Source organism: Rhyacophila brunnea, unplaced genomic scaffold, assembly GCF_057557595.1.
Source record: "Rhyacophila brunnea isolate RB1 unplaced genomic scaffold, BYU_Rbru_1.0 scaffold_11, whole genome shotgun sequence".
NCBI lineage: Eukaryota > Metazoa > Arthropoda > Insecta > Trichoptera > Rhyacophilidae > Rhyacophila > Rhyacophila brunnea.
The window spans coordinates 26,424,241-26,449,540 of NW_028232763.1; the positions used below are offsets into that span (position 1 = coordinate 26,424,241).

The following is a 25,300-nucleotide window of genomic DNA, read 5'->3' on the forward strand; positions in this document are numbered from 1 at the left end:
TTCAAAAATGCTTATTGAGATTTTTTAAAACTAAAATTATACATTTTCATTTTTTGAACTTATAACTTATAACTTTGTTTACACTGCCAAATCATTCTAAATTATAGCTTTGAACAAACGATTGTTAATTACTACTCCAATAATGACAACCAAGCAAAACATTTTAAAATTGCATAAACCAAAGAGTTTTGAATAAGTCACCAATATGTAGGGTACTTGACTGGTTTTTTTTAAATTTTTTAACAGTTCTATTATTATTGTGTTTTTCCGACTTACGTCTTTATTTACAGCCAGAAAATCATAAAAGCAAGTGGTAGTGGCGGTCCTTATTGCGCATCTATTCTATACACAAGGTGGCTATCGATGGTAGTTTATCATGTTTATGTACTGAGAGGGTTAATTGTAACAATTAGTTAACCGTATGAACTGTCAAAAAGTACTATGTTTTAACAGCAACTCTCTTGGCTGTGTTAACTTTTAGAGCGAGATAGACAGTTTAGACAGCTAACTTATTGTAGCAATTATAATACATCAATACACAAATATGACAAACTATCTTCGATAGCCGCTGATAGCAGTCTTGTTTATAGAATAGATGCGTTGATGTGTTTATTATCGTGTGCGCGTAAATCAGGAGCGTTCTACGAACTGATAATGTTTTGTTTCTAGCATAATATATGGTAAAGTAAGATTTTCGGTGTAGATATTTTTTTAATCTGTCACTGTTACGTGTAAAATTAATGGATTCCAAATTAAAAAATATTATCACTTATGGCTTTGGCAAACATGTTGTCTAGGAACACGCGGAGGAGACTAATTTCGCACGCTACTGAGTAAAGCGAAAGAAAGTAAAGCACATACCCGTCAAAACATTGACGGGAAAGACCTGACGTGGAAATGGAGTAGGGAGAGAAATAAATCACAGAATAGTTTGGATTCGATAAAGTTTAATCGTCACGGGAACGTGTTGGTTATTTACGCCACTGGTCCTAAAAGTATTATTTTTGTCGTCTCCTTTATGACTGTAAATAATCATTTAGTAATGATAGTTTAATGTTTGAACCTCATTACGGATGGCAAAGACTGTCTGTTACACCGAGATTGAAGAGTTTGTTAAATTTCCGTTGGATAATAATAATTGATAAAGTATTATAATCAATGTTGGCAAGTAGGTACATATCATTCTTTAAACGATTCCTGTCAAAATTTCAGTCTGATCTGATGCGTACGTTTGGCAGTCAGACAGAATCGTACCACCGCCATCTTTAGATTAATAAAGCCTGAGCATAACTTTTTGCACAAGCAACGAGTGGTCCACTTTTCAGTTGTCAAAATCAGCTTCGCCCTTTCTCGTTTCAAATTGAATTATAAAAAAACTCTGAAATCAAATATCAGTGTTATTTATGAATAATATACATTCCAGTTATTCATCAGCAGTCAAAGTCAGACTAGTCCTTCATACAAAAACCGGCGGTAATATCGATTTCCAAAAACTATGTACCATTGATCTATGCATTACATTTGTAGAAGGTGTGTTAATGATAGTGTATTATTTATCATGTAACTCATCTATCCAAATCAAACCATTCCCTGTGTGAACGCGACAGTATGAGCACTATATAGAACAATGACATAGACAACAACGGGAGGGGCGGAAAAAGTAGGACCAGTCGTTGTGAATGTATCGGCTATCTACTTGAGTCGGCAATGATCGTACACATTCGCATTTATCGCAGCAATGTTGGAAGAAGTTCACGGGGACTCTACAGTAGCGTTGAAGACTGTTTATTCATTCATTTATTTATTTAGCATTCATTGATTTGAGTAGAAACGTAACCATACTAGTTCCAAAGATGAATCTACTCCGACGCCGAATTGAGATCGCCGGTTTGTCAAGACGGTGGACATCTCAAGCGAACGGATGTATATTCACGAAAAAATGGATATGCAAAAGTTTGCGCAATTATTGAGTACCAATCTTCCAAAAACATACTTGAATGAACATTTCAGCACATTGTTTAGCTGTGTAAACTCACAATCCCAAATTTTTTTTTGTGTCAATTCGTGACCGCTGACGAATCTTATGCCAGGTCCACACTGGCAACAAGTTGCTGGCAACGTCGTTAGATTTTACGATAATTATGTTAATTGTCGTAAAATTTCTTAAGCAATTATGATAATTATCGTAAAATTTAATGAGGTTGCGAGCAACTTGTTGCCAGTGTGGACACGGCATTAGATTTATACCACATACCAGAGTCCAAAAAACAATGGACAAATGGCCAGTGACGTCCCTAGGCAAAGTGCCACCCTAAACAGACTTAGAAAGCAGTCACCTTTCATTATTAGTTTCAATTTGTCCACAAAATCGTTAGGTACCTACTTAGCTATTTTACAACGTTTTTATTAGGTCGTATTCTTGTTTGTCCGGTGGTTGTTTATCCAGTACAAATCTTGCAATCGATTTCTAACTAACTTCCCGACTAGCTAGACATTTGAAACTTTTAGAATATATCATAACACGATGCCAATCCATTCTTTTAATACTTTTATCCATCTTTAAATAGAATTGAATTCATTTTCAGTTAATTCTGTCTTGTATGAAAAGTTATTTCGGAAGAAATCCGTAAAAAATAAAACACTATTATTCACACTATTATGTCTGGGGTCCTAGCAACTAAATTATTAATATATACGTGCGTTACTATGAAAATCAATATATTATGAAATGTCAAAATGACATTTCAGTATTCTATATTTATTCAGTATTTCTATCAAGTACAATTTTTTTTGATCGTTTAATCTAGTCAAGTCAAGTTTATATGATTCAACAGAAAATTTAAAAACGTTGTATATAAAGAGTTCTCTTTATCTTGTAATTATTATTATTGATTTTCAGCTATTTTAAACGGACAAGTATACGAAAATCTTTAAATTAACGAGCACACCATGTACTGAGATTTAGAGCATTTTCACGAAACGCAATCTTAAAAATCGTTGGGTTGGTTTTAAGTATGTGGAAGTCTCTGGTGCTCACAGGTTTGGAGGCACCATTTGTAAAAATGTTGTACCTATGAGCGATAAACAGTCATTACAATACAATAACAGTTATGTTGTCAGGATTTGTATGCTTTGATTATTTTTTAAACTAATATGTGACTTTCTAATGAAGCGATAGCATCGTCTGCTTAATGGAAAACCATCACATATTTGTCTCTTCCTTCACTAGCCTTTATAATATGTCACCATTAAGCAACGCATGACCTGATTACCTCCACGGGACGTCAGTAAAAATGATGCAAGTGCACCAAAGACAATAGAAATAGCTTTGTTGGCTAGTAATGGCCACGGTTTTTGGGGATTCCCAATGAAAACTTATGATTGGTTACACGGAAAAAGGCAACACAGTAAATAGAGCCTTATTATATGGCATTATTGGGTTGTTTGCAAAACTATTCTAAACTAAACAAAATGTTCTCATCAACCAGAACACGATCAAAAGGAAAATAGTTATATTATTATCGAGGGCGCTAAGATGAAAGGGAGCTAAGAATATTTAAGGCGTTCAATTATTTAGAATTTTATATTCAGTGTATCAAAAGTTTGCCATCAAGACCTATACCGTGACGAAGTTATAATGATTTTTTAGCTGGGTATTTACTGAAAAAATATGACGGAACTAATATTTTTTTTCAACTTTGTTTTCTGTAATGTTGCAAATTATAACTTACGTATTTTTACGTAGCTTCATCTTGAGCTTGTAAAACTCCAAATAATGAAGCCATGCTCAAGAATAAAGTGGACGAAATAAGGAGTTGCAATAATAATTCTCAACTGCAAGAAACGTGAAAACGATTTTTTTTGTTTAAATTGCAATATAAATAAAATTATATTAAATTCTATAAGATATTTTTAAGTCGAGTCTAAATTGTTTGTAGCACCACTATCAAGGCTACAAAAATAAACGACTTGTTTGAGATTAAGTATAAAACTCATAGAATGAGACAGAATGATCTATCTCTCTTCATTTAAAAAATAGTACGTACCTATCTGCTTCTAAACCGTATTAATTTTTCATTTTGTAAAATGAAATTTTACCAATTACACTGCAATAACCAACTTAAACGAGCTTTCCTCGTGATAGTCCGCATTTTTACGACAAAAATAAAAAATAATCGTTAACAGTATTTAATATATATATTTTTTTGTAAGGAGGCAGGTACAATCTATTGACAATTACGTCCAGCTAAGTTAACAATTACTCATTTGTGAATAATATTAATTGTCTGCGCATTCAACGAATTCCTATGGATCAAGTGATTCATTGATATTTTAATTATTTTCAGCCCGAGACCAATACAATAAAATGTAGCGTTCTTTAGTTACTGTTAACTAAAGCTTTATTGTGTCGAAGAGTATTCGCAAATAATAAAAACACAGAACTATTTTAATGATGGAATCAAAACGAACAAGTGAAAGCATGACTCATTTGTTTTTGAATTAAATGAAAGTGCAGTAAACTGCATTACCGCTCGAGATTTTCTATGTTGTTATTTTCGCCAATAATTAATTATTGATATCACCACAAAAAAATATAATTAAATTATATTGGTCGTAGCAAAATAATTTCTGCAATATTTATATATTTTTTAATCATGACCAATCCAAATAAGATCATATCGTCACCTTACTATTAAGACCTCGTATGTCCGATATTATGGAAAAATGAAGTTTGTTCCACAAAATTAAAAAAAAAAAAAAACATTTTAAATCATAGCAAAACCTTGGTTCGCTAGACTGGTATGCTGCCCATCTATCGACAAATTAATTTGAAAAACTCGTAGTTTCAAACATGGAATTAAAACCTCGTATTTCACAACCAGTGTTAGCAGATTCATCGATTAGAGAGGGGTTAAAAATGTTGTGTTACGTTTTTTCCTACCCCTCAATATTCTTCTCATACAGACTTACGAGGTTTTCATAGTAAGGTGACGATATTGGCCTTCACAGAGTGGAGGTTTGTGTTAACAGATTTTGTTTTTTTTGCTTGCTTTCACTTTTCACTTGCTCGACCTATTAGGTCCACCCTGACTCAAACACAAATTGAAAAACAATGTGTATTTGACAGACCCAGGATTCTAACCTGGGACCTACGATGTTATAGGCTGACGCTTAAGCTGCTCGGCCATCGTGGGCGTAATATAAAGCCTAATAAAAAATAGGTACTAATTTATTCACAAAAATGGTCGGCTGAACTAGCTATTTTATGTTACTCCTCATTAATCAATATTTTTATATCTTAATATCATCTCTGTTGCTAAATATACCTATTTTAAACATAATTTTAATTTGAGACAGTGACAAGGCGGCTCTCGTGGTGCAGTGAGTAAGGCGCTGGCCTTCCCCCAAGACTTCTGGGTTCGATTCCCGGCGAGAGCACGATATTTATGTTTTTTTTCTCAAAGCCTGGGTGTTTGTAATTGCTCGAAATTACTAGCAACCACCTTGTACGAAATAGCAAGGACACGGTTATTAATAATTCAAAAAAAATTGTGAGTATAAAATATTTCCTAGGTGTCAAAGTGGGTATTATAAAGATGTATAAAAACTGTATTTTCTAATTGGAAAACTTGAAATTCTTAGTGTCACGGAATAACCACAATTTACCCTACTATGTTGATTACATTTAATATTCTCTAGAAGTAATAATATGTTATCGAATGACGAAGGTTTATATTTATACGAACAATGAATGAAATTTGAGATATTTCCGTCTTCTCTGAGGGATTGAGAATTCACGGATTTGCGTAATATTGTGTGCCGCAGAGATTTTCGGGGGTGCCAACTGTTGTATAAATTTTAACCTGCGGCTGACGGGGTGTCACAGTTATGTATTGCCGCCTGTCCGGATGAGTGAGCCGCCTTGCGGTGCCAATGTTGGAACACTCCCTCCCCACACCACATGCTTCGGTACAATGGCTCACCGAAGAGTCTACGAAATGAATACCGACAAGTTTAGTGTAAAACCGAAATCTCAGCGAATTACTTCAGTAATTGAAAAACGGTCAGATTCCTCTGTCGCTGTCCCAACGTGATTGAAATGAAAAGCCTCTTTTATAACGTTACCTCTCGTTACGTCTAAGTATTAAGTCGGCGCTCCATTGACACGCAAGTCAGACGATTTACAGTCTTCGGACTTTTTTTCGCGAGGATCTGCGGACTTTTTAATCCGGAGACCAGGCTCGTTGGATTTCAAACATGTTTGATATTTTACTCTCCGAGTTGCCAGACTTCTTTTGTCGATCACTATGCAAATTCGATTTGACATTAATACGCGATAATTTGGACCGAAAAAATCTGTAATTGTTTTAAACATTTTTATTGATTAATTTGTTGATTAGAAAATGAGTGATTTATCAATTATTTTTTTTATTTGTATTTATGAAATTCATAAAAGAAAACGTAAAACTTGTATTGTTTTCACTGCCATGTTATTTTATGCAAGTCTACGTATAAATAACACAACATTGTAGGATTATCGGAAGACATTACGATAATCGCAACTTTTGACTTTTGACAGCTCGACTTTTTTATTCGTTCGTTGATCAGTAGCAGAGCATAGACAAATCTGACGATTTATTGTCCTCGGACTTTTGGCTCGCCAGGAGCGCTGGAATTAAAGTTATCAATCGGAGCTGTTAGAACCTCAACATTTTTCTAGATTCTGTTCCCGTGGAAAAATCAAAGTTATTTTCCATCAAATCAAAAATCGGAACCCCGATTCATTAAAATCGTGTTCGGAAATTTGTAGTATAGTCAGTTTGCCGTAACACTCTTGAGATGTTCTATCGGAAATAGATGACCGTATAAAATATTGAAATCAATTCCTACCTAAATAAACCACATAAAAATATGTTATAAAAGATAGAAAAAATAGGTAAGTGAATTAGAAATCCAAACATAATATCGTATAATTTATATAAAATTCTGGTAGGTTCTCGTAGCAAGTAGTACCTACCTATCAATTATCTGATTATAATGACAACGTTATTATCAAACATTTGATGCCAATCAATATTAAATGAATGTTCTTATTGAATCTTATAACAGTACTCTCTGCAATGCTCCATGAACAATGGGTTCTGTCAATATCAATGCTATACGAGAATTTCTTTACGGCTAGACAGCTCACGGTAAACTGTGCTACGGCGAAATGTAATACGTACAATTTATGTGTAACCCATTAAAATACCTTGCCTAAATTACAGCAGTAGCGAAGGGTGGAGGTAGGTTGTGGAGATCAGATATAAATGGTGCACACTAAACTTTGTAAGTTACACTTATTTATTTTCATTAAACTAAGACTAAATAAAGTTTGCGGATAGTGCTGGTTGGTTTTCAAAATACTCCTGGCCTGCATATAGGTAACTACAAGATATTGCGACCTGTTGCATTCACTAGTGGTTGTCGATAGTGTGACCTAACGGTTATAATAAATTATCAGTATCATGTACGTTTGTCTTTTAGACATTCCACCTCATAATTTTAAAGTGAACATTGGAATTCACGAGTAGCATGGGTCATCAAGATACATGTCTTATGTGTCATAGAATGCCGAGAGGAAAGCCAAACCCTCTGAAAAGACGTTTAAATAAATCTAATTCATCCGGGTCACGATCCTTGTGATATTTCATTCACCAAAACAATTTGTATTTTTTTCGTTCCTTGGGGGTGGGTCTGGACCATGGCCCCCACAAGGGAGGGGGGGGCTGACAGGGCTCTAGCCTGGGGGCCCGGGCTCAGGAAGGGCCTAGCGTGGCAAGTCGACCAAATAAGTGAGATAAACACACATCACAAATTTGCTCTAATAGTAAAAATTATGTGGTTGGACAATGCAATTTTTAATTGTGTATACCCGACAACTCCATAATTCGAATGGATGTAGGTATAAAATATACAAAAAAACACTAAATATATTAATATAACTGTAGAGCGTCACACTGCCTTTATCCTTAGCGATAGGTAGGGGGCGCCAAAGATCCTAGCCTGGGGACCCGTTTCAGGATGTAGGGGCCATGATCTGGACCACGCGCTATATGGTTGATATGGCGAGGTGGAATAGGATGGAAAGGAATGTGTCAGAGTGAATTAAGAAAGTAGATTATACAAATTATAAGTAGTATATATTTTGTGGTGTCGTTTGGCAGCTGGTTGCAAGATTACTATACGCGATTCGTGCTGAATGTGGACACATGAAAAGAAAGGTACGTGGAACGCCACTGGTTTTGAATAAATCAATGTAACAATACTAAAATATTACCTTGAACTTGATAAAATGCCGAAGTTCCAACTCGGTCTGCTCCGCTAAATGACACTGGACCCTTAAATAAAAACAAAATCAATTATTAGTTTATAATTATTTTAATTGGAGACCGAATACACACAATGTTGTTTGAATGAATATGATTATCATTGAAATATATATAATATAGAAAACCTTATAAACACACAGTGGTAGTCTTGGAGTTGGCTTGTAATAGTTAGATTGTCAGATTTTTTATACTTAGCATGACTGTTCCATGACGGATTTTTTAAAATTAATATTGTAAAAAATATGGACTTTTAATTTCCATACTTTATGATTAGGGATTCCAATCCCGGGATCCCGAGCTATTTTCGATACCTATGAATCCCGGGATTGATTTTTTTTATCAATTTTTATGGAAAATAAAATAAAAACGAAAATAGAACAGAAAAAATAAATAACAAATAACTACATTAGAAATATACTGAGTTTTAATGAAGTTTGATTTATGCCCATGTGTAAGTTGCCAATTCATTTTATTTTTTCACATAAATTAATAAAAATTAGAAAGATTGGAAAAAACAATGCTTAGCACTATTAACAAAGCAATTCCACCATGATCTCGTATTACGTCAGTTTCATATTTGGCTGACTAATTAGATTTATGAAGCGGAAAGGCCGTAAGTACACCATGATTATTTGTTTTACTATTTTAAATCTCGCTAACCGATTCATTAAGTCTTTACTATCAGAAACAGCAATCTCATATTAAATTCACATTATTATTTATATTACATCCAAGATTGAACGTATACAATATTAACAATAAATGTCTTAAATAGTATAAATTATACTAGATTTATTTTTGACAGGTTTTATCAATTTTATTTGTAAATATAAATTTTTTATATTAACAATGGAAAAAAATGCCAATCCCGGTACCAGTCCCGGGATTGTCAAATTGTAATCCCGAAATCGCGGGATCAGAATTTTGGCTCGGGATTGGATTCCCTATTTATGATGAAGCGACCACCACATTTGCTTGATAAAAAACCACCATTTAAAACAACATAATACGAATAATCTAACAAAACAACCATGGACCGAGTGGGATTCGAACTCATGTCTCTCGATTGTTGGGTAACTGACCTGACCACTAATTTGATGGAATTTGAAAACATTCGTAGTCATAGTAGATATTATAGTAAACGTGGGTCGATAGATCAATGGTCAGAGCAGTCGCTCGATAAGCGAAAGACTTGGGTTTGAATATTTCTTGGTCCAAGGTTTTTTTTCTAAAAAGTCATATATTTCGAAAAATGAATCTCCCTTGAATTAATTTCAAAGAATAAAATGTGAAATTGTAAATAAAAAAAGCGTAGGATGTTCTACTTTTATTTAGTTTTGTGGTAAAAGCGGTTCCAAATACTCAAAATATTTCAATCCATTTTTAGATATGAATAATATAATGTAAAATCATGCATGATGATTTCTATTGATGAATAAGTTCCCTGTTAACAAATTAAATAATATTGAAATCTAGTCATTATTAGGAATTATTACACTAACATCTCGCGCCGCCACATAGGTACAGGCATACTTATATGCCATGCATAAAGGTTCGAATCCCCTTATATAAATAATTAATAAAATTCACAAGCTATTTTTCAATCAATAGATATATTGTGTATCCAGGATCTGAGTGCGATTGATGTTCATTCTTCTCCCCCTTCATTCGTATCCCCTAAATAGGGACTACGCTAATGGCTAAATAAAAATCCCTGTGACAATCTATTAACATACCTCTCACAATTCAAGGCTCAAGGTCTCCACTTTTGAATTGTCAGGATCGATGTTTCTTCCCATTTCTTGGGGGTACACCGGTACGATCATGTTACATGCAGTCGAGTTGGTGAGTAGAAGCGTCGTGACGTATGTGATACGAAGGGGCGCTTCATGTGATCTGGGAATATATTCCGGTCTTTGAGAGTGTCACAGTTCATACGTGTTATGCAAATCCTGCCTTAAAATGCACCACAATGACGATCTACGCGCTGCAGATATGACATGGCAAGAGGTGCGGGAACTGTAAATGGCGCGACTTTATACTTGCTTCGAGGCTGGAGTATAACAGGGTGAACTAAGTAAGAATACTGGTGATGTCCAACCTTTTAGCAGATGAATACCTTAGCTATTCTTCTACGCAATGCATCATTGTGAGAGTATGCTAGTTTAATTTAATTGCAACTGAAGAAAACTGCATAACAGGTCACATTTTTGCTATATACCTACCTACGAAGAGAATTGAGAGAACAATGAATAAAAATATGATTTGGAATTATTTTAGTTTATTTATTTTTTAAACGTCTCCACAGGCTACTAAGAACTCGCTAGCCACTGGTTGAGCAGTACTCTATAGTTTATACTCTATACCAGCGCTGTCCAATTTCTTTTAGGCCGCGGGCAATTTTTCCTTTATCAAACATTTCGGGGCCAAAGAGATTATTTAAATGAAAAGTCAGTTAATGTCAATTCAAAAGTTATTTTTTTATACAAAAATAACACATAACTAGAAATAATAAAAACAATAATATTATCAAGTTATTTAATTTTTTTTGTAAAATTTTTTATTCATCATAAATTAATTACGTTTACAAAACAAAGATTGTACTTATACGTACTTATAATTTATTTAATGGGAGCATTGTGGTCTTAATTGTTGAGCACCAATTTCTTTTATGTCAATATCAACATTTGTTGTGCCAAATCTATATTTTCTGGTTTCTAGTTTCTATATTTTGATATTTTGATTTTATGTATTTCATGTCAGAGAAGGCACGCTCGCAGATATATGTACTTGATATTTTAATTCTCATCAACACATTTATGTTTTTTTCAAGCTGGAAAAATTAAGCAGTATATTTCTTTGTTTTGAAAAAGTATTTTTAACATTCAGTATTATAATGAAATGTTTTCATATTTTAATGCATAGTGGGTAATTCTCTCCCCAACGTTTGATGAAAAATTTGTTGTACAGCTCGCGGGCCGCAAATTTTTTTTGGCGGGCCGCCAGTTTGACAGCGCTGCTCTATACTGTATGCTCCACATAGTGCGGATGCTAAATTTGTTAAAATATGTTATTCGAATTTTAGTAAACTAATGTATGAGGGTAGGTACGTGTAACTATTTTTACCACCTAGAATTTAAGGGGGGTGGAATTTTGCTATTCCCAGCTCCCTCTGGGAAAGCGCTAAGCTCCGAACTTAATTCTAGGCTTAGTACGTAAGTAATTGAAATAACATGTAAATACGAAACCGCACACGTAATTTTCAAATCTTTCATATCACTATCTAATTAAAATTCTAAACCGAAGACGGCAGTTTAACCGTAGCTAATTTTTGAATTTCCCGGAATTCCCCCAGCTATATTGCAAGCAGATACTATACAAGTATACACGGGATGTGAGGGAAAGATATTGTGTTCCCAGAGGATTGTGGTAAGGAAATTCTCTGACTTCCAGGTTGATATTAGGAGCCAGTGGCCCGATGCGCAGCTGGGAATACAATCGCAATGCTGTAAGGAATGAATTTCTAGAAACAGGATGTTGACACAAATGTACGCATTATTGCCGTATATGAGAGTGCAATGTACTAAGATTTGTAATAACGACAATAAGAGAATTGGCATTATTATTTATCTCATGAATACTCATGGTATGATTGCAAGCAGTGATGAGGATTCGGCAGCACACGATTACAAAATATTTAACAGTTAGCGTTTATCTTGACTCAAAGAAATCATTTCATTACGTGAATTTATTAACCATAAAATGGAATTAGTGATAGAACAAATAATATAATATTATGTGTGCATTTTCCAGACCCGGGATTCGAGCTCGGAACTCACGTTATTATAAGCTGATACGTTACCGCTAGGACATCATAGGCGTTAGTGTATGGCCTGAGTGGACAGCGTTCGGCGGGGCGTGAGCGGCGTAGTGCAGTAAACCTCGTAAGGATTCCAGATAAAGGAGCCATATTTATGAATACCGTATTAACGGCACTTAGAGTGTACGTAAGACAATTATTGAGATCTTGAATGACTTAGCTTGTCTCTTTATAAATCATAAAAGCTTGCTTATACGCAGAGAGGAATTATGTGTGAGTGAAAAGATAATATTGAGTCACACAATATCCCAAGATCTTTGATCTCAGATTCATACTTCAGTCAGCTGTTTGACGAATATCGTTGTCTATAAGTGGAGACCTTGACTTAGAAAAGCTAACACTGACTATAATATTTGTCGGTAGTCAATTCAGGTTTATTTATTTTTTGACCAAATTTAAGTTGAAATGAAATTATTTTGCAACATGTGACAATTGAGCTATCTATAATATATAACCTAGTATAATTATTATGTGTTGTTTTTGATCAATGATTTATGACATTTGCAAAACTGATATTTTATTATAACGTTTTTATTATCTCGTATTTTTATTTGTCCGGTGGTTGTTTGTCCAATACAAATATTGCAATCGATTTTTAACTAACTTCCCGACTAGCTAGACATTTGAAACTTTTAGAATATACAGAACACGATGCCAATGCATTCTTTTAATACTGTTAGCCATCTTTAAGCAGAATTGAATTAATTTTCAGTTAATTCTGTTTTGTATGGAAAGTTATTTCAGAAAAATCCGTGAAAAGTAAAAGACTATTATTGGTTGCTAAGGAGTGGTCCTAGCAACTAAATTATTAATGTATACGTGCGTTACTATGGAAAACAACATGAAATGACATTTCAGTATTCTATATTTGATTGTTTGTTTTTTATTTACTTCATATCAAGTACAAGTTTGAGCATACTGAGCATAATAATTCAATAGAAAACTTAAAAACGTTGTACATAAAAAGTTCTTTTAATCTTGTAATTATTTATATTCTAAAATTAAATATGATTTAACGCCATATTAAAAAAAATATTATCTTAAAAGCTGATGAAAAACCTTTAAGCCTTAAAACTCTAGTGCAATTTGTCGATTTGTTACAATAATTTGCCGGTAGATGTCGATAAAACGGTTAATACAAACATCCACTCTGTCGAGGCCCATATTATGATCTTAGAATCGGACATGGTCATAAAAAGATCTCAAAATATTCTATACAAAACATGATTTATTTTTATTAATGTAGGCTTTATAACGTATACCGATAAATAATTGCCTAGTAAGGAAGCTTTGCCACTGCACAAAAGAAACGACAATGATATGTATTTAAAAAAATTGAACCTGTTCAACATCTGCTATTAATGTTTCAATAGTGTGGATTGGACAAACGAAAGACCCCAAAACTTTGAAATAATTATACTTATAATGATATAAAAATTACTAAATTTGCTCGTATCACAAATTACACAAATATAATATATGTTTCTAAAATTAATTGAAATATACGGCGGCACGTACCAAGTTTAATTTCAGTAAAATGACAGATTTTGTAGTTGGACTCTTCAATCCATCACGTTTGACAAAAGGTCGTACACGGTTGTACGGGTGTACGACATAGGTAGGATGTCTTGGATGAACTTATATCAAAGGGGTTAGACGTGACCCCTCTTTTGAAACTTATTGGCTTATCTGCGCAGATCATTTCGGGTTTTATCCCGAAGCCTTAGCGTAATTGAAAACGAATAAATACATACGACACCAAAAGCGATATCGTATGAGCGTGGATTTTAAGGGTTGACTACTGATACAATTACTTATATAATATATGTAGTAATCATACCACTCAGAATTAATGGAATGACAAACTTTGCCATGTAAGTTTTGTTATTAAAACAGAACATTATAGCAATAATAATTGACAGCGTTTCCTCAAACATAACTAGATCAGAAGTGTTTGTTTTGATTGAGAATTACGACAAAATCTATGGTAATATATGTACTGCATTAATATAACTAAGAAAAACAATCTATGAATCTACACTCAAACCATCGAGTCCGTCACGAGACGCGCTGCTATTGTCACGAGTTCTTCACTCGACATAGTACACCGGTTATTCTACTCGTCCAGCCGTCGATAACTGCCTTGTGTATCGAATGCCTTCCGTGTTAATTTAGACCAATGAAAATAACGGAAACGTGCTAAAGTTCTAACTTTTAAGAATAGCTGCGTAGATGTAGGTATGAATATGAGCTTATTTCGTCGTAATTACGTAGGACGTGTGAGACTCAATGGAAAAGCATAAAGCACAAAGTAAATGTATGTCCAATAAAGAATTTTATATTCTCAAACTTTTGTTGTATTGTTCGTTGAATGAAAAAAAAATAGTTTTTAAAATTCATTTGTTTAAAAATCGGCATTTGTTTTTTGAAAATTTAAAGCACAGATCTAATAATCACGGTACCGAAAATTTTAGTTTATGGGTTATATAAACTAAGTCAAAGTTGCTACCAAAGTAACCCTTGTGTGGTAGTCATTTCAAAATATTAATTGTATGCTGAGGTTTGATCATTCAGGGATCAAAGGCTTTGAATTATCAACACACATCATACAGGTCGAAAGATGAAATAAAACCCTTTACACGAGTGAAGTAATAATATAGGAAATGAATAATTACTCAAGTACGTATTCAAATGTATGTGGGATAATATTGTATGGTTTGTATACAAACAGTAGATATACACAGCAATGAAAACTTCTATATTTATATTAATTACTTGAATTGGTTTGCTGATTAGTAGGCAGTGCACATTATATGGATAATTATATAACTGAATGATTTCCTGGCGGAGATCAAACGGTTAGTTTTCAAACAATTATTAAGTACTACAAAAAATAACCAATGGCAGTTCGACATTCATGTCAAGTATGTCATTTGTACACAATGAAGAAATATACTGATTTGAATGTAATTTATCTATTCATATGAGCAACGGGTGGATTTAGGCTCGTGTCCCTCTTGACTACTCCGCTATTGCTATCTGATCACTTACTTGGTTACATGTAAGTTGTACGTATGCAGTTCATCGTGGGACACTTATTCGTGCGCCGCAGTACGTGAAACATGAGTTCGTATAACATTTTATCAAATGATGAGTTCTTCGTTGAACATTTCACCGTGGAATACATTTGTACGTATCTTACAAAATACGGTGATAGTTTGCAAATAGTACTGTTCCAATTAGATTAACCGTAACCTAACCTAACCTAACCTAGTAAAGACATCTCATAAAATTCGCCACATGTTGTAGCATACGTACAAATATACTCCACGGTGAAATGTTCAACGAAAAACTCGCCATTTGATTAAATGTTACACGAACTCATGTTTCACGTACTGCGGCGCACGAATAAGTATCCTGCGGTGAACTGCTTACGTACAAATTTCCGGATATGCACTAACTTACCGTGATTTAATTTTGTTATTAGCTTCGAGTAAGTAGGTACGCGCGGTTGACTGAGGTTTGATGTAGGTGTGCGTGCACCTCTGCTCGCACATCACCTCACCACTCTACAGCTGCTATCTGATCAATTTATTAGTCATGATGAATTGTTGCAAGTGCTTTATATTCGAGGAAGTATTCATATATATATATATATATTATAATGATTATTTCTTTTGCAGATATGCTAGACACTTTTTGAATTTTGAGAAAATTTAGATTTTTTCTACTATTTCGCTTATTTTCTTACTCTATATAGCATATTTTTGCGAGTTGACAATACTATTTTCAGTAGATCATAATTATTGTTAGAATGATGAAAGCTTTTTTTAATATTCCAGGATTTTTTAAATGGAGTCGTTATTTATAAAAAAAATTATTAGTAACCAGATTATATTGTCGCCAAAATATGGCATCTTGATTTACGACGACATTTAAAATATAAATTTTTAATGATATGCATAATAATTGTATTTTATGTGATTATTACATTAAATGTTGATTCCCAGTTTGAAAAAATATAAAACAACCAAATGACATATTATAATATGTAAATAATTATAATGGAGGTATGTAGTCTTATTAATAGGCATACAAGGTCTACATATTTATTCATGGTTAGTTCCAAAAGATACACAAAATTCTTAATTGTCGACCTTTATACGGTACGTGTATCTACTTTTAATGAATCAATATTAAAACTATTTAGTAAGAATTCACATTTACCCAGGTATCTTAATTGAACGCTCGGATAGAATAGCACAAATAGAGCTTTAGGTTTAATTTCAGTGAAAAATAATTGGTTGTGTAATTGTTGCTAGAGTCTTCTAGCTAGTCAGTACACGGCAATGATAATATTATTATGACTGTGGTTGAGCGCAATGTAACTCCGGCGTCCATTTGAGACGTGGATGAAATTCAAATTAGTAATTCGCCATCCCCGAGAGCGTGTTTAGAAGTGTTTATCAAAGCTCGTGTTGTGCTGGGAAATGCCACAATCAGACAGGAAAAGCTCGACGATGTATTTATTGCTTTACAAATTATCAAACAACGTATGTTACATATTATGATGTTACACTTTACACTAACTACTGGACATGTTTGGGATGTATGAGATTGATAATAAACGAGTGTTATGTTTAATATAATATAAACAATGGTAATATTTTGCTTTACACTGGTGACTAAAACCAAATTAAGAGCATACTTCAGTGAAACGGCAAATAATTTTCAACTATATATAGGTGCGACGAAATTTTGGACTCGCTGGCAATCGGAGAGCAAAAGTAGAGCTGTGAACACGTTAATTTGTTTCGTGATGGCGACGGGGGTATTAATTCTTAAATCGTGTAAAGATGACTAAAAAACGTTACCCATTTACTTGAAAAGGAAAACATGCCAATGAATATATCATTATTGTTACTAATGGAACAATAAACAGAACATTAAATGGACGCATGTTTAATTTTTATGACAAATTATATTTCGTTCGGCACGCGTCATTTACACAATCCGCGGATCGCCTAGTCACGATCTTTTTAGACCGTGCCCCAGCTGAGGCATAGCCTTAAGGGGGATGCTTATACTATCAGAGGCGAAAAGAGGCACCTAACGGAAAAAATACGAAGCTTGCAATTTGAGATTTTTTTGATAATTTACAATTTCAACTGTAGTAATTAATAAATATGTATCTGAAAACACTAAAAAGATTTTTTATTTTTTTTTAATTTAAAGATAAACTGGCAATTGTAAAAAAATGTAATAAAGTGTGAATTCGTTGCAGGGTCAAATCTTATTATTTCATTATATTTTATGGCCATATTTATTATTAAAATTTAGTTTATTAAGTTTTAGATTTTATGTGGTGTAGATTTTTGACTAATTCATCGTTTTAATATTTTTTATATATATTTTAAAAAAGATCGATTTAAAAAAAAATATAAATGTGTATAACTTGAAATCCTTTTTATTTATATCAAATTTTATTTTAGGCATGGTCACAATATTGAAGCTCGAGTTGATATAAATAAAAAGGATTTCAAGTTATACACATTTATATTTTTATAAAAATCGATGTTTTTTAAAATATATATAAAAAATATTAAAACGATGAATTAGTCAAAAATCTACACCACATAAAATCTAAAGCTTAATAAACTAAATTTTAATGATAATTATGACCATAAAATATAATGCAATAATAAGATTTGACCCTGCAACGAATTCACATTTTATTACATTTTTTTACAATTGTAAGTTTATCTTTAAGTTAAAAAAAAATAAAAAATCTTTGTAATGTTTTCGGATACATATTTATTAAATAATACAGTTGAAATTGTAAATTATCAAAAAAAAATCTCAAATTGCAAGCTTCGTATATTTCCGCTAGGTTCTCTGCTGGCATGCGTCTCCCCCTTAAGTAATTGATGAAAATTTCGACCTAAGTATTTTTTTGCTTATTTAAAAAAAGATTTGTGTTGATAGATTAAATTAATAATTGAGAGGCTAAGTATTAGACTAGTACAAGTGACAAATAATTAAGAAAACAATAATTAGAAACAGTTTTTACATCACCAGATACACATTTACGCTTGAAACAGGATTCAAATAATATAATATAACTGCTTTGTGTAAAAGCTTACAAGTATTTTAGTTCTAAAATTGATTGAAGACATAGCTTATAATCAGTATCTTTAGAATTATCTTCAAATGTGTTAATCTTGCCCATTTTTTGAATAATAAAATGCGTAATTCTTGTCAAATTTGGGATTACAGAGATTATCAATATAATTTTTTATCGTAAATATTTAACTATAATAATGTCGACATAAATTATACTGATGGTTTTATAAATGCGTTTAAAAATTAATAAATGTAAAAAATCTTAACACCACTGCACATTTATGTACTGAAATATGACCATATTCTAAAACATTAGAGCGAGAGGTTTAAAAGAATACTATTTTATGTAATAAAAATACTTTATGCAGTCATCAAATGTTTGAAATAAATATAAAGAATAATAAGGCTTCAAAATTATATAAATAGATTATCTACAACGTTTAAGGAATGTCCAGGATCATGCTTTGAAAATAGAATAAAAGCTCCATTTTGACCTACGCTGAGCATGTCCTCCCTTAAGTTAACTTTACTATCGATGTCTTTTGTATTAGTTCAATCATTAGCTCCTCAGGAATAAATTTGAATTGTCATGAATCGTTTTGTTTGAATTAGCGATATGAATAACACATACCTTTCCTATCCATTCGTCTGTTACACTACTGCATATATAATACAAACGCTAGGTTTTTTAGGTTTTTAATTATATTATCTCATGATATTATATTGCAAAAAAAAAGGTAGACTTTTTTTCAAAGCTGACTTAAAAGTCCTACACGGAAGACTATTTTAGTACAGTGACGTCACATAAGTAGTGCTACAAACTTCGTACATCGCTTTATAACCATATAGAAAATTGCGACGGTATAACACTCGACCTCTGCTTAATAATTACTAACAAATCGATGAAAGCTTTTGAAAACAGCAAATATTGCAAGCAACAATTATTTGATCATCGTTGTAAATTAATAAATAATACTAGTAAGATATTATATCACAAATAGACAAAGCGTTTCTAGCATCTATACTTTATTTATGCCTTAAAGGAGTAGTAATATATACTGCCCTGCTAAGCAAAAAGACAGTGTTTTTGGTTTTAGTGAAATGAGAATACAAGTTTTAAGGCTATAATATAGCATTTTACGATCTTTTTAGACCATGCCTCAGCTGAGGTATATAATACGAGGGTGGGTCAATAAATCCTTAGAAAAGCCGACAGGTGGCGCGACTAGTACTGTAAGCGGTTTGTTTTCATGCAGCGGCACTACCGATTCAGTATGCTGCGAAGTTTCAATCAGATTGGTCGGGTTGTTGTTTTTTATTTTCGTACAATTAAAAAAAAAAATTGCTTGTTTACAAAAATGGAGAAAATTGAGTTTAGAGCTGTTATTAAACATTTTAATATAAAAGGGTTAACAGCAAAGGAAATAAAAAATGAGTTGGATTTAGTTCACGGCATATCTGCTCCTTCACTTGCAACTATTTATAACTGGTTAAATGAATTTAAACGTGGTCGTACATTAACAAAGGATGAACCACGCTCAGGACGTCCTGTAGAGGTGACTACACCAGAAATGATCAATAAAATCCACGATATGGTGTTAAGTGACCGAAGATTAAAGTTGAGTGAGATAATTGAGGTTACAGGGATCTCAAAAGGTAGCGTCATTTCTATTTTACATGACAAATTGGGCATGAAAAAAATTTCTGCAAGATGGGTGCCGCGTTTGCTCACAGTCGACAATAAACGCAATAGGGTGGTGGCCTCTAAAGCCCTGTTGTCGCTCATGCAACGCAATCCGGATGAATTTTTTCGTCGCTTTGTGACTGTAGATGAAACATGGATACACCACTATACTCCCGAGACGAATGAACAGTCAAAGCAGTGGATTGCGAAAGGCGAACCATGTCCAAAGAAGGCGAAAACCGTAAAATCAGCTGGTAAGGTTATGGCTACTGTATTTTGGGATGCACGTGGAATTATTTTCGTTGACTATTTGGAAAAAGGAAAAACAATAACAGGGGATTATTATGCATCTTTATTGGACCAGCTAAAAAACAAAATTGAAGAAAAACGGCCTCATTTAAACAGGAAAAAAATCCTCTTTCATCAGGACAATGCCCGTGTTCACACATGTTTACGATCAATGGCTAAAATTGAAGAATTGAAGTTCGAATTGGTCGACCACCCACCGTATTCGCCAGATTTAGCCCCCAGTGACTTTTTCCTTTTCCCAAACTTAAAAAAATGGCTAAGTGGACAACGTTTTTTTTCAAATGAAGAAGTCATCGATCGGACAAATGCTTATTTTGAGGACCTTCCGAAAACTTATTTTTCTGACGGTTTAAAAAAAATTGAGAAACGTCTAACCAAGTGTATTGAGCTCCAAGGAGATTATGTTGAGAAATAAAAAAAAATACAAAAATAAAAACTGTTTTAATGCTTTTTTCTAAGGAAATATTGACCCACCCTCGTATATACCTCAGCTGAGGCATGGTCTAAAAAGATCGTGATTAGGCGATGCGCGGATTGTGTAAATGACGCGAGCCGAACGAAATATAATTTGTCATAAAAATCCAAATGCGTCCATTTAATGTTATGTTTATTATTATATTACTAATAATAATAGTATATTCATTGACATGTTTTCTTTTTCAAGTACATGCGGAACGTTTTTTAGTCATCTTTACACAATTTAAGAATATATTCCTCCGACGCCATCACAAAACAAATTGACGTGCTCACAAGTCGACTTTCGCTCTCCGAATGGCAACGCGGCCGAAATTACGTCCCACATAGTGTTGAGAATTATTTGCCGTTTCATTTATGTACGCTCTTAAATTACCTTTTCTCTTATATTATGTAAAATTATTGGATGGTTTTGACATATTGTGACAAATGACAGAGTCCATTTAGAGATTATGTCAAGTCAATCCAATAATTTTACATATTATAAGAGAAAGGGTAGTTTAAAACTTGGGGTTTCATTTCACTAAAACCAAAAACACTGTGTTTTACTAAGCAGGGCAGTATATTACTTACTTTTTTCATTCTACAATGATTGCATTGAAAATAATTGATAAATTTCATTTACAACGAACTTTACACGGGATTTTATTTACAACTATCATCGGAATGTGATATTCTGCACCCCGGCCAGTAGATAGTATGGCTAAGCTTTTTTTTTTTTTAAACTTTTAACAAACATTTAGGTGTGGCAAAAACGATCAATCAGAATTCAATGAAATAAGGAAGTAATTAAAATGTACATACAAATATTTTTTTCCACCATATTGTCATATTCAGTCCGAATCTATCCATATAATATAATAGTGTAGCGCACATTTCAAACGCATTTTCTTTATATATCGCGATAATAAAAGCACCTCCCAGCAAAATAAAATGCAACTTTAGTACAAATATAAATCTTTTAAAATGAAATTCAAAATAACATACACAACAATAATATATATTTATCTTTTCTCTTATTGTAATAATAAATTTCGTTTCTTCCTGTGACGTCACATTACGTTATCGTACCAGGATTCACTGGTTCCCAACACTTTTCAAATTGCGATATCCTTTTATTAGCATAGAAAACCTCACAAGTCACACTTGTATAAAAATGCACTTCTAATAGAATGAAGAAACATTTACAAATAATCATTTCTTAATAATCTTAATTAATAATAATTATAATTAATGATAATAATAAATAATTAATAATAATTAATTAATAATCTTTCCATGTCGATTGTCAATCATCACATTTCTTTTCTTTTCATTTCATATTATATTATGTTAATTAGTTTCGACTTTTTTACTGTCAAACATAATATTTTTTTCACTATGTTTACTTCTAACTTTAAATTATTGATTGAAACTTTAGATGTTTGAATATCGCATTTTATTTCACTTAATTAGTCTTTGTTTAGTGTCAAAATCTAAATCTTATTTCAGCATTGAATATTAATATTTTTTTAATCGGTACCTAACTGTTTTTTTGTAGGTATATGTATTATAGTAGTTTATTAACAGTTTTTTCCTAGTTTCAACAAATTGTATAATTTTTGGTCGGTGATGTTAATCGCGTGGCGATTTCTAAATATATAATATTTTTAGGGTTAATTATTTAATAGTTAGCGACCCCCTAGAAAACACCTTGTAACCCCCTAGAGGTCGCATCCCATGGGTTGGGAGCCCCGGAGCCAGATTACTAGTTTACGATAATATGCTAGTACAATTTTATAACGAATATGACAACTTTCAGCTTTGATTACATATTGTATGGAATTATATACTATATTAATTCTTCAATCAATATTTTCCGTTTATTTTGACAATGATTATCGGAATTGTATACATATAGACTAGTCGAAGAAGCTGCATAACGTGACTTGACAGAACATCACAGAATGGACGTTTAAGACAAGTCAAAAACCCTTTGAACTATTTGAGTTATATAAATTACCTAAATACCCAAACACCTATGTACGAATATAAAAAAAAACCATAATGTTGTTAAGGTTGATGAGTTTGACGACAGACGGGATGATACTAATAGAATACAGCACAATCTTATGGACTGAGAAGAGTGGAAGAAGCCAAAGAAAGTCTCTATTCAGCAGTGAATTGACTCCAGCTGATGGTGACAATGATGACAACATTATGAAATGTTCCCTAATTTGATAAAATATTCTAAAAATATAAAGCAATTTTAAGAAAATATTTTATTATGCCTGGTTTATTATAATTATTTCCAAGTATTGAATGAAATTTAATAGCATGTTTTACCTTGTAGACACCGACATGAGTTTTGCGTGATATTTTGTTAAGAGTATGTGATTTAATTACCAATTTACAAACTAATCACTGTGATTTTACACGTAATTCCGGAAAATAATTTTATTACGGAAACTATTTTATAGCCGTATTTATAGTTGAGCTTGACGCTAAATTGTATACTCAATTTATCAGGATGAGAATTTGGCGCTCGTTTAATCAAGAATTTATGAAAAATCTCAGGTACCAGATGAATCATTGTTTCGTAGTGATTCTCATTAATTATTCTCCCGGCGTCAAAGGTAAAGTTTGCACAATTTCCAGAAATAAAACGTCGAGCGCTTGTTAATTCTAAAGCCCCGGATCGACACTCGAAATCGGCTCAAAGACAATTTTCACGATATAATAAAAGAATAAATGAATAAACAATTTAAAATATTTTCTGATTGACTTTGAGGAATAAACAGAGTATTTATGAAATACGAACTTTGATATTCAAATCAAACGAGATTCAAAAACTCACTGTTAATATTTATTTAAGAAAGGTCGATGAATATAAAATTAAGTGGAATATTATGTTAGGTATATGTATAATTTTAAAATAAGGAAATATTATAAACTTAATTAAAAAATAATTTAACATGATAGCCGGAAATACCGGGTACCTATAAGGTAAATTAATTTCCGGAAAGTAAACGAAATAATGAAACATACTTAAGTACACTGCCGTGTAATATGAGTAGGTATATGGAAAATTAATTTAATAAATTAGAAATAGAAAACTAACAAATAAAATGAGAAAGTATTTACATTTTTGACGATGATGATATAATATAATAATGTAGTATCTTCAAAAGTGACTCCCCTTTGTACCTTAAGCGTAAAATGTTCAATCAACTTGTGCTACCAGTACTCACAAATGCGTGTGATACATTGACTTTTAATGTAAGAGAAATCCGAAAGAAAAGCAGCATCGTAACGTAGTATGGAAAAGTGCATGTTGAATATAACGCAAAAAATCCACAAAAAAACCAATGGATAAGAAGGCAGACATAAGTACGCGATGTGATAGTGTCGTAAAAGTCGTCAAGAAGATGATGTCACTCAGCGAATGGACAACTACTGGACAAATACCGTTATACAGTGGTACTCAAGGGTGACTAAACGCCCTTACAGATAGGGATTACAATGCCGGTATTTCAAAACCGGTATTCCAGTATTTATCAATACCGAAATACCGGTTTTAAAAATCCAAAACACCGGAATTTTCGGTATTAAGAAAGCACACTCGTTTTTGAAAATGAATTATAAGTTATGTGCTGGTAAAATGCAAATATATTGAGTAAATCTCAGAGGTGAAGTGAAAAAATAATAAAACAAATTTCAACAAATATATTTATATAAGTAATTGTCGCGATGAATTATCATAATATTATTTCGAAATAGAAAATATCCGTGACAAAAATGTTCAATTATTCTATAATAATTATTATTGATGACTGTACAAGCGTTGAATTTAAAAAGATTTTTCTGCAGCTTTTTATTTGCACTTGATATATTTTTGAAGGCTTTAGTTAAAATTATCAATATATTCAAAGTATTCGTAAAAATCATTAGTTCTACAATTATGATCAATACATATTTTTAAATTTCAACATAATAAATGTAGTTATGTAGGTTTTTATTCTAAAATAATATTTTAAAAAGATTTTAATAGCTATATTTATTGATAAGCACCTACTTCTGTTTTTTTTAATGTTTTAAAAATACCGGTATTCAATAAGAAATACCGGAAAACCGGTATTGACATTTCATTCGGTATTGCAAACCCTACTTACAGACGACTAAAATCCTGGTGGATCGACGAACTCATAAAGATCGGTGGATGTACGTGAGGCATTCATACAACAGTGGATTGACACCGGTTGATGATGATGATGGTGTAAGATGGAGAATTCGTGATTTCACCGATAGCGCAGAACAAACTTCCACTTTGAATTAATTTCATTTAGGGTCCTTCTCTATAGAACACCTACAATTTTCTTCAGTATCATTGATTATTAACAAGAAAGGAATTTATTACAATGATATGTAAAAAGATATGATTATTTGTATCGAGTATCTTGAGTGAAATAATGTACATTT

The 25,300-nt window shown here is 32.5% G+C and overlaps 1 protein-coding gene across 1 annotated transcript in view; it reads right to left on the reverse strand.

Annotated features, from left to right (window-relative positions):
• Window positions 1-25,300, reverse strand: part of GABA-B-R3 (gamma-aminobutyric acid type B receptor subunit 3) — a 61,163-nt gene that overhangs the window by 12,333 nt on the left and 23,530 nt on the right. Inside the window, exon 7 of the mRNA XM_085960206.1 lies at window positions 8,321-8,381. Coding sequence (XP_085816332.1) covers window positions 8,321-8,381 — 61 coding nt within the window. The remainder of the gene's footprint in view (window positions 1-8,320; window positions 8,382-25,300) is intronic.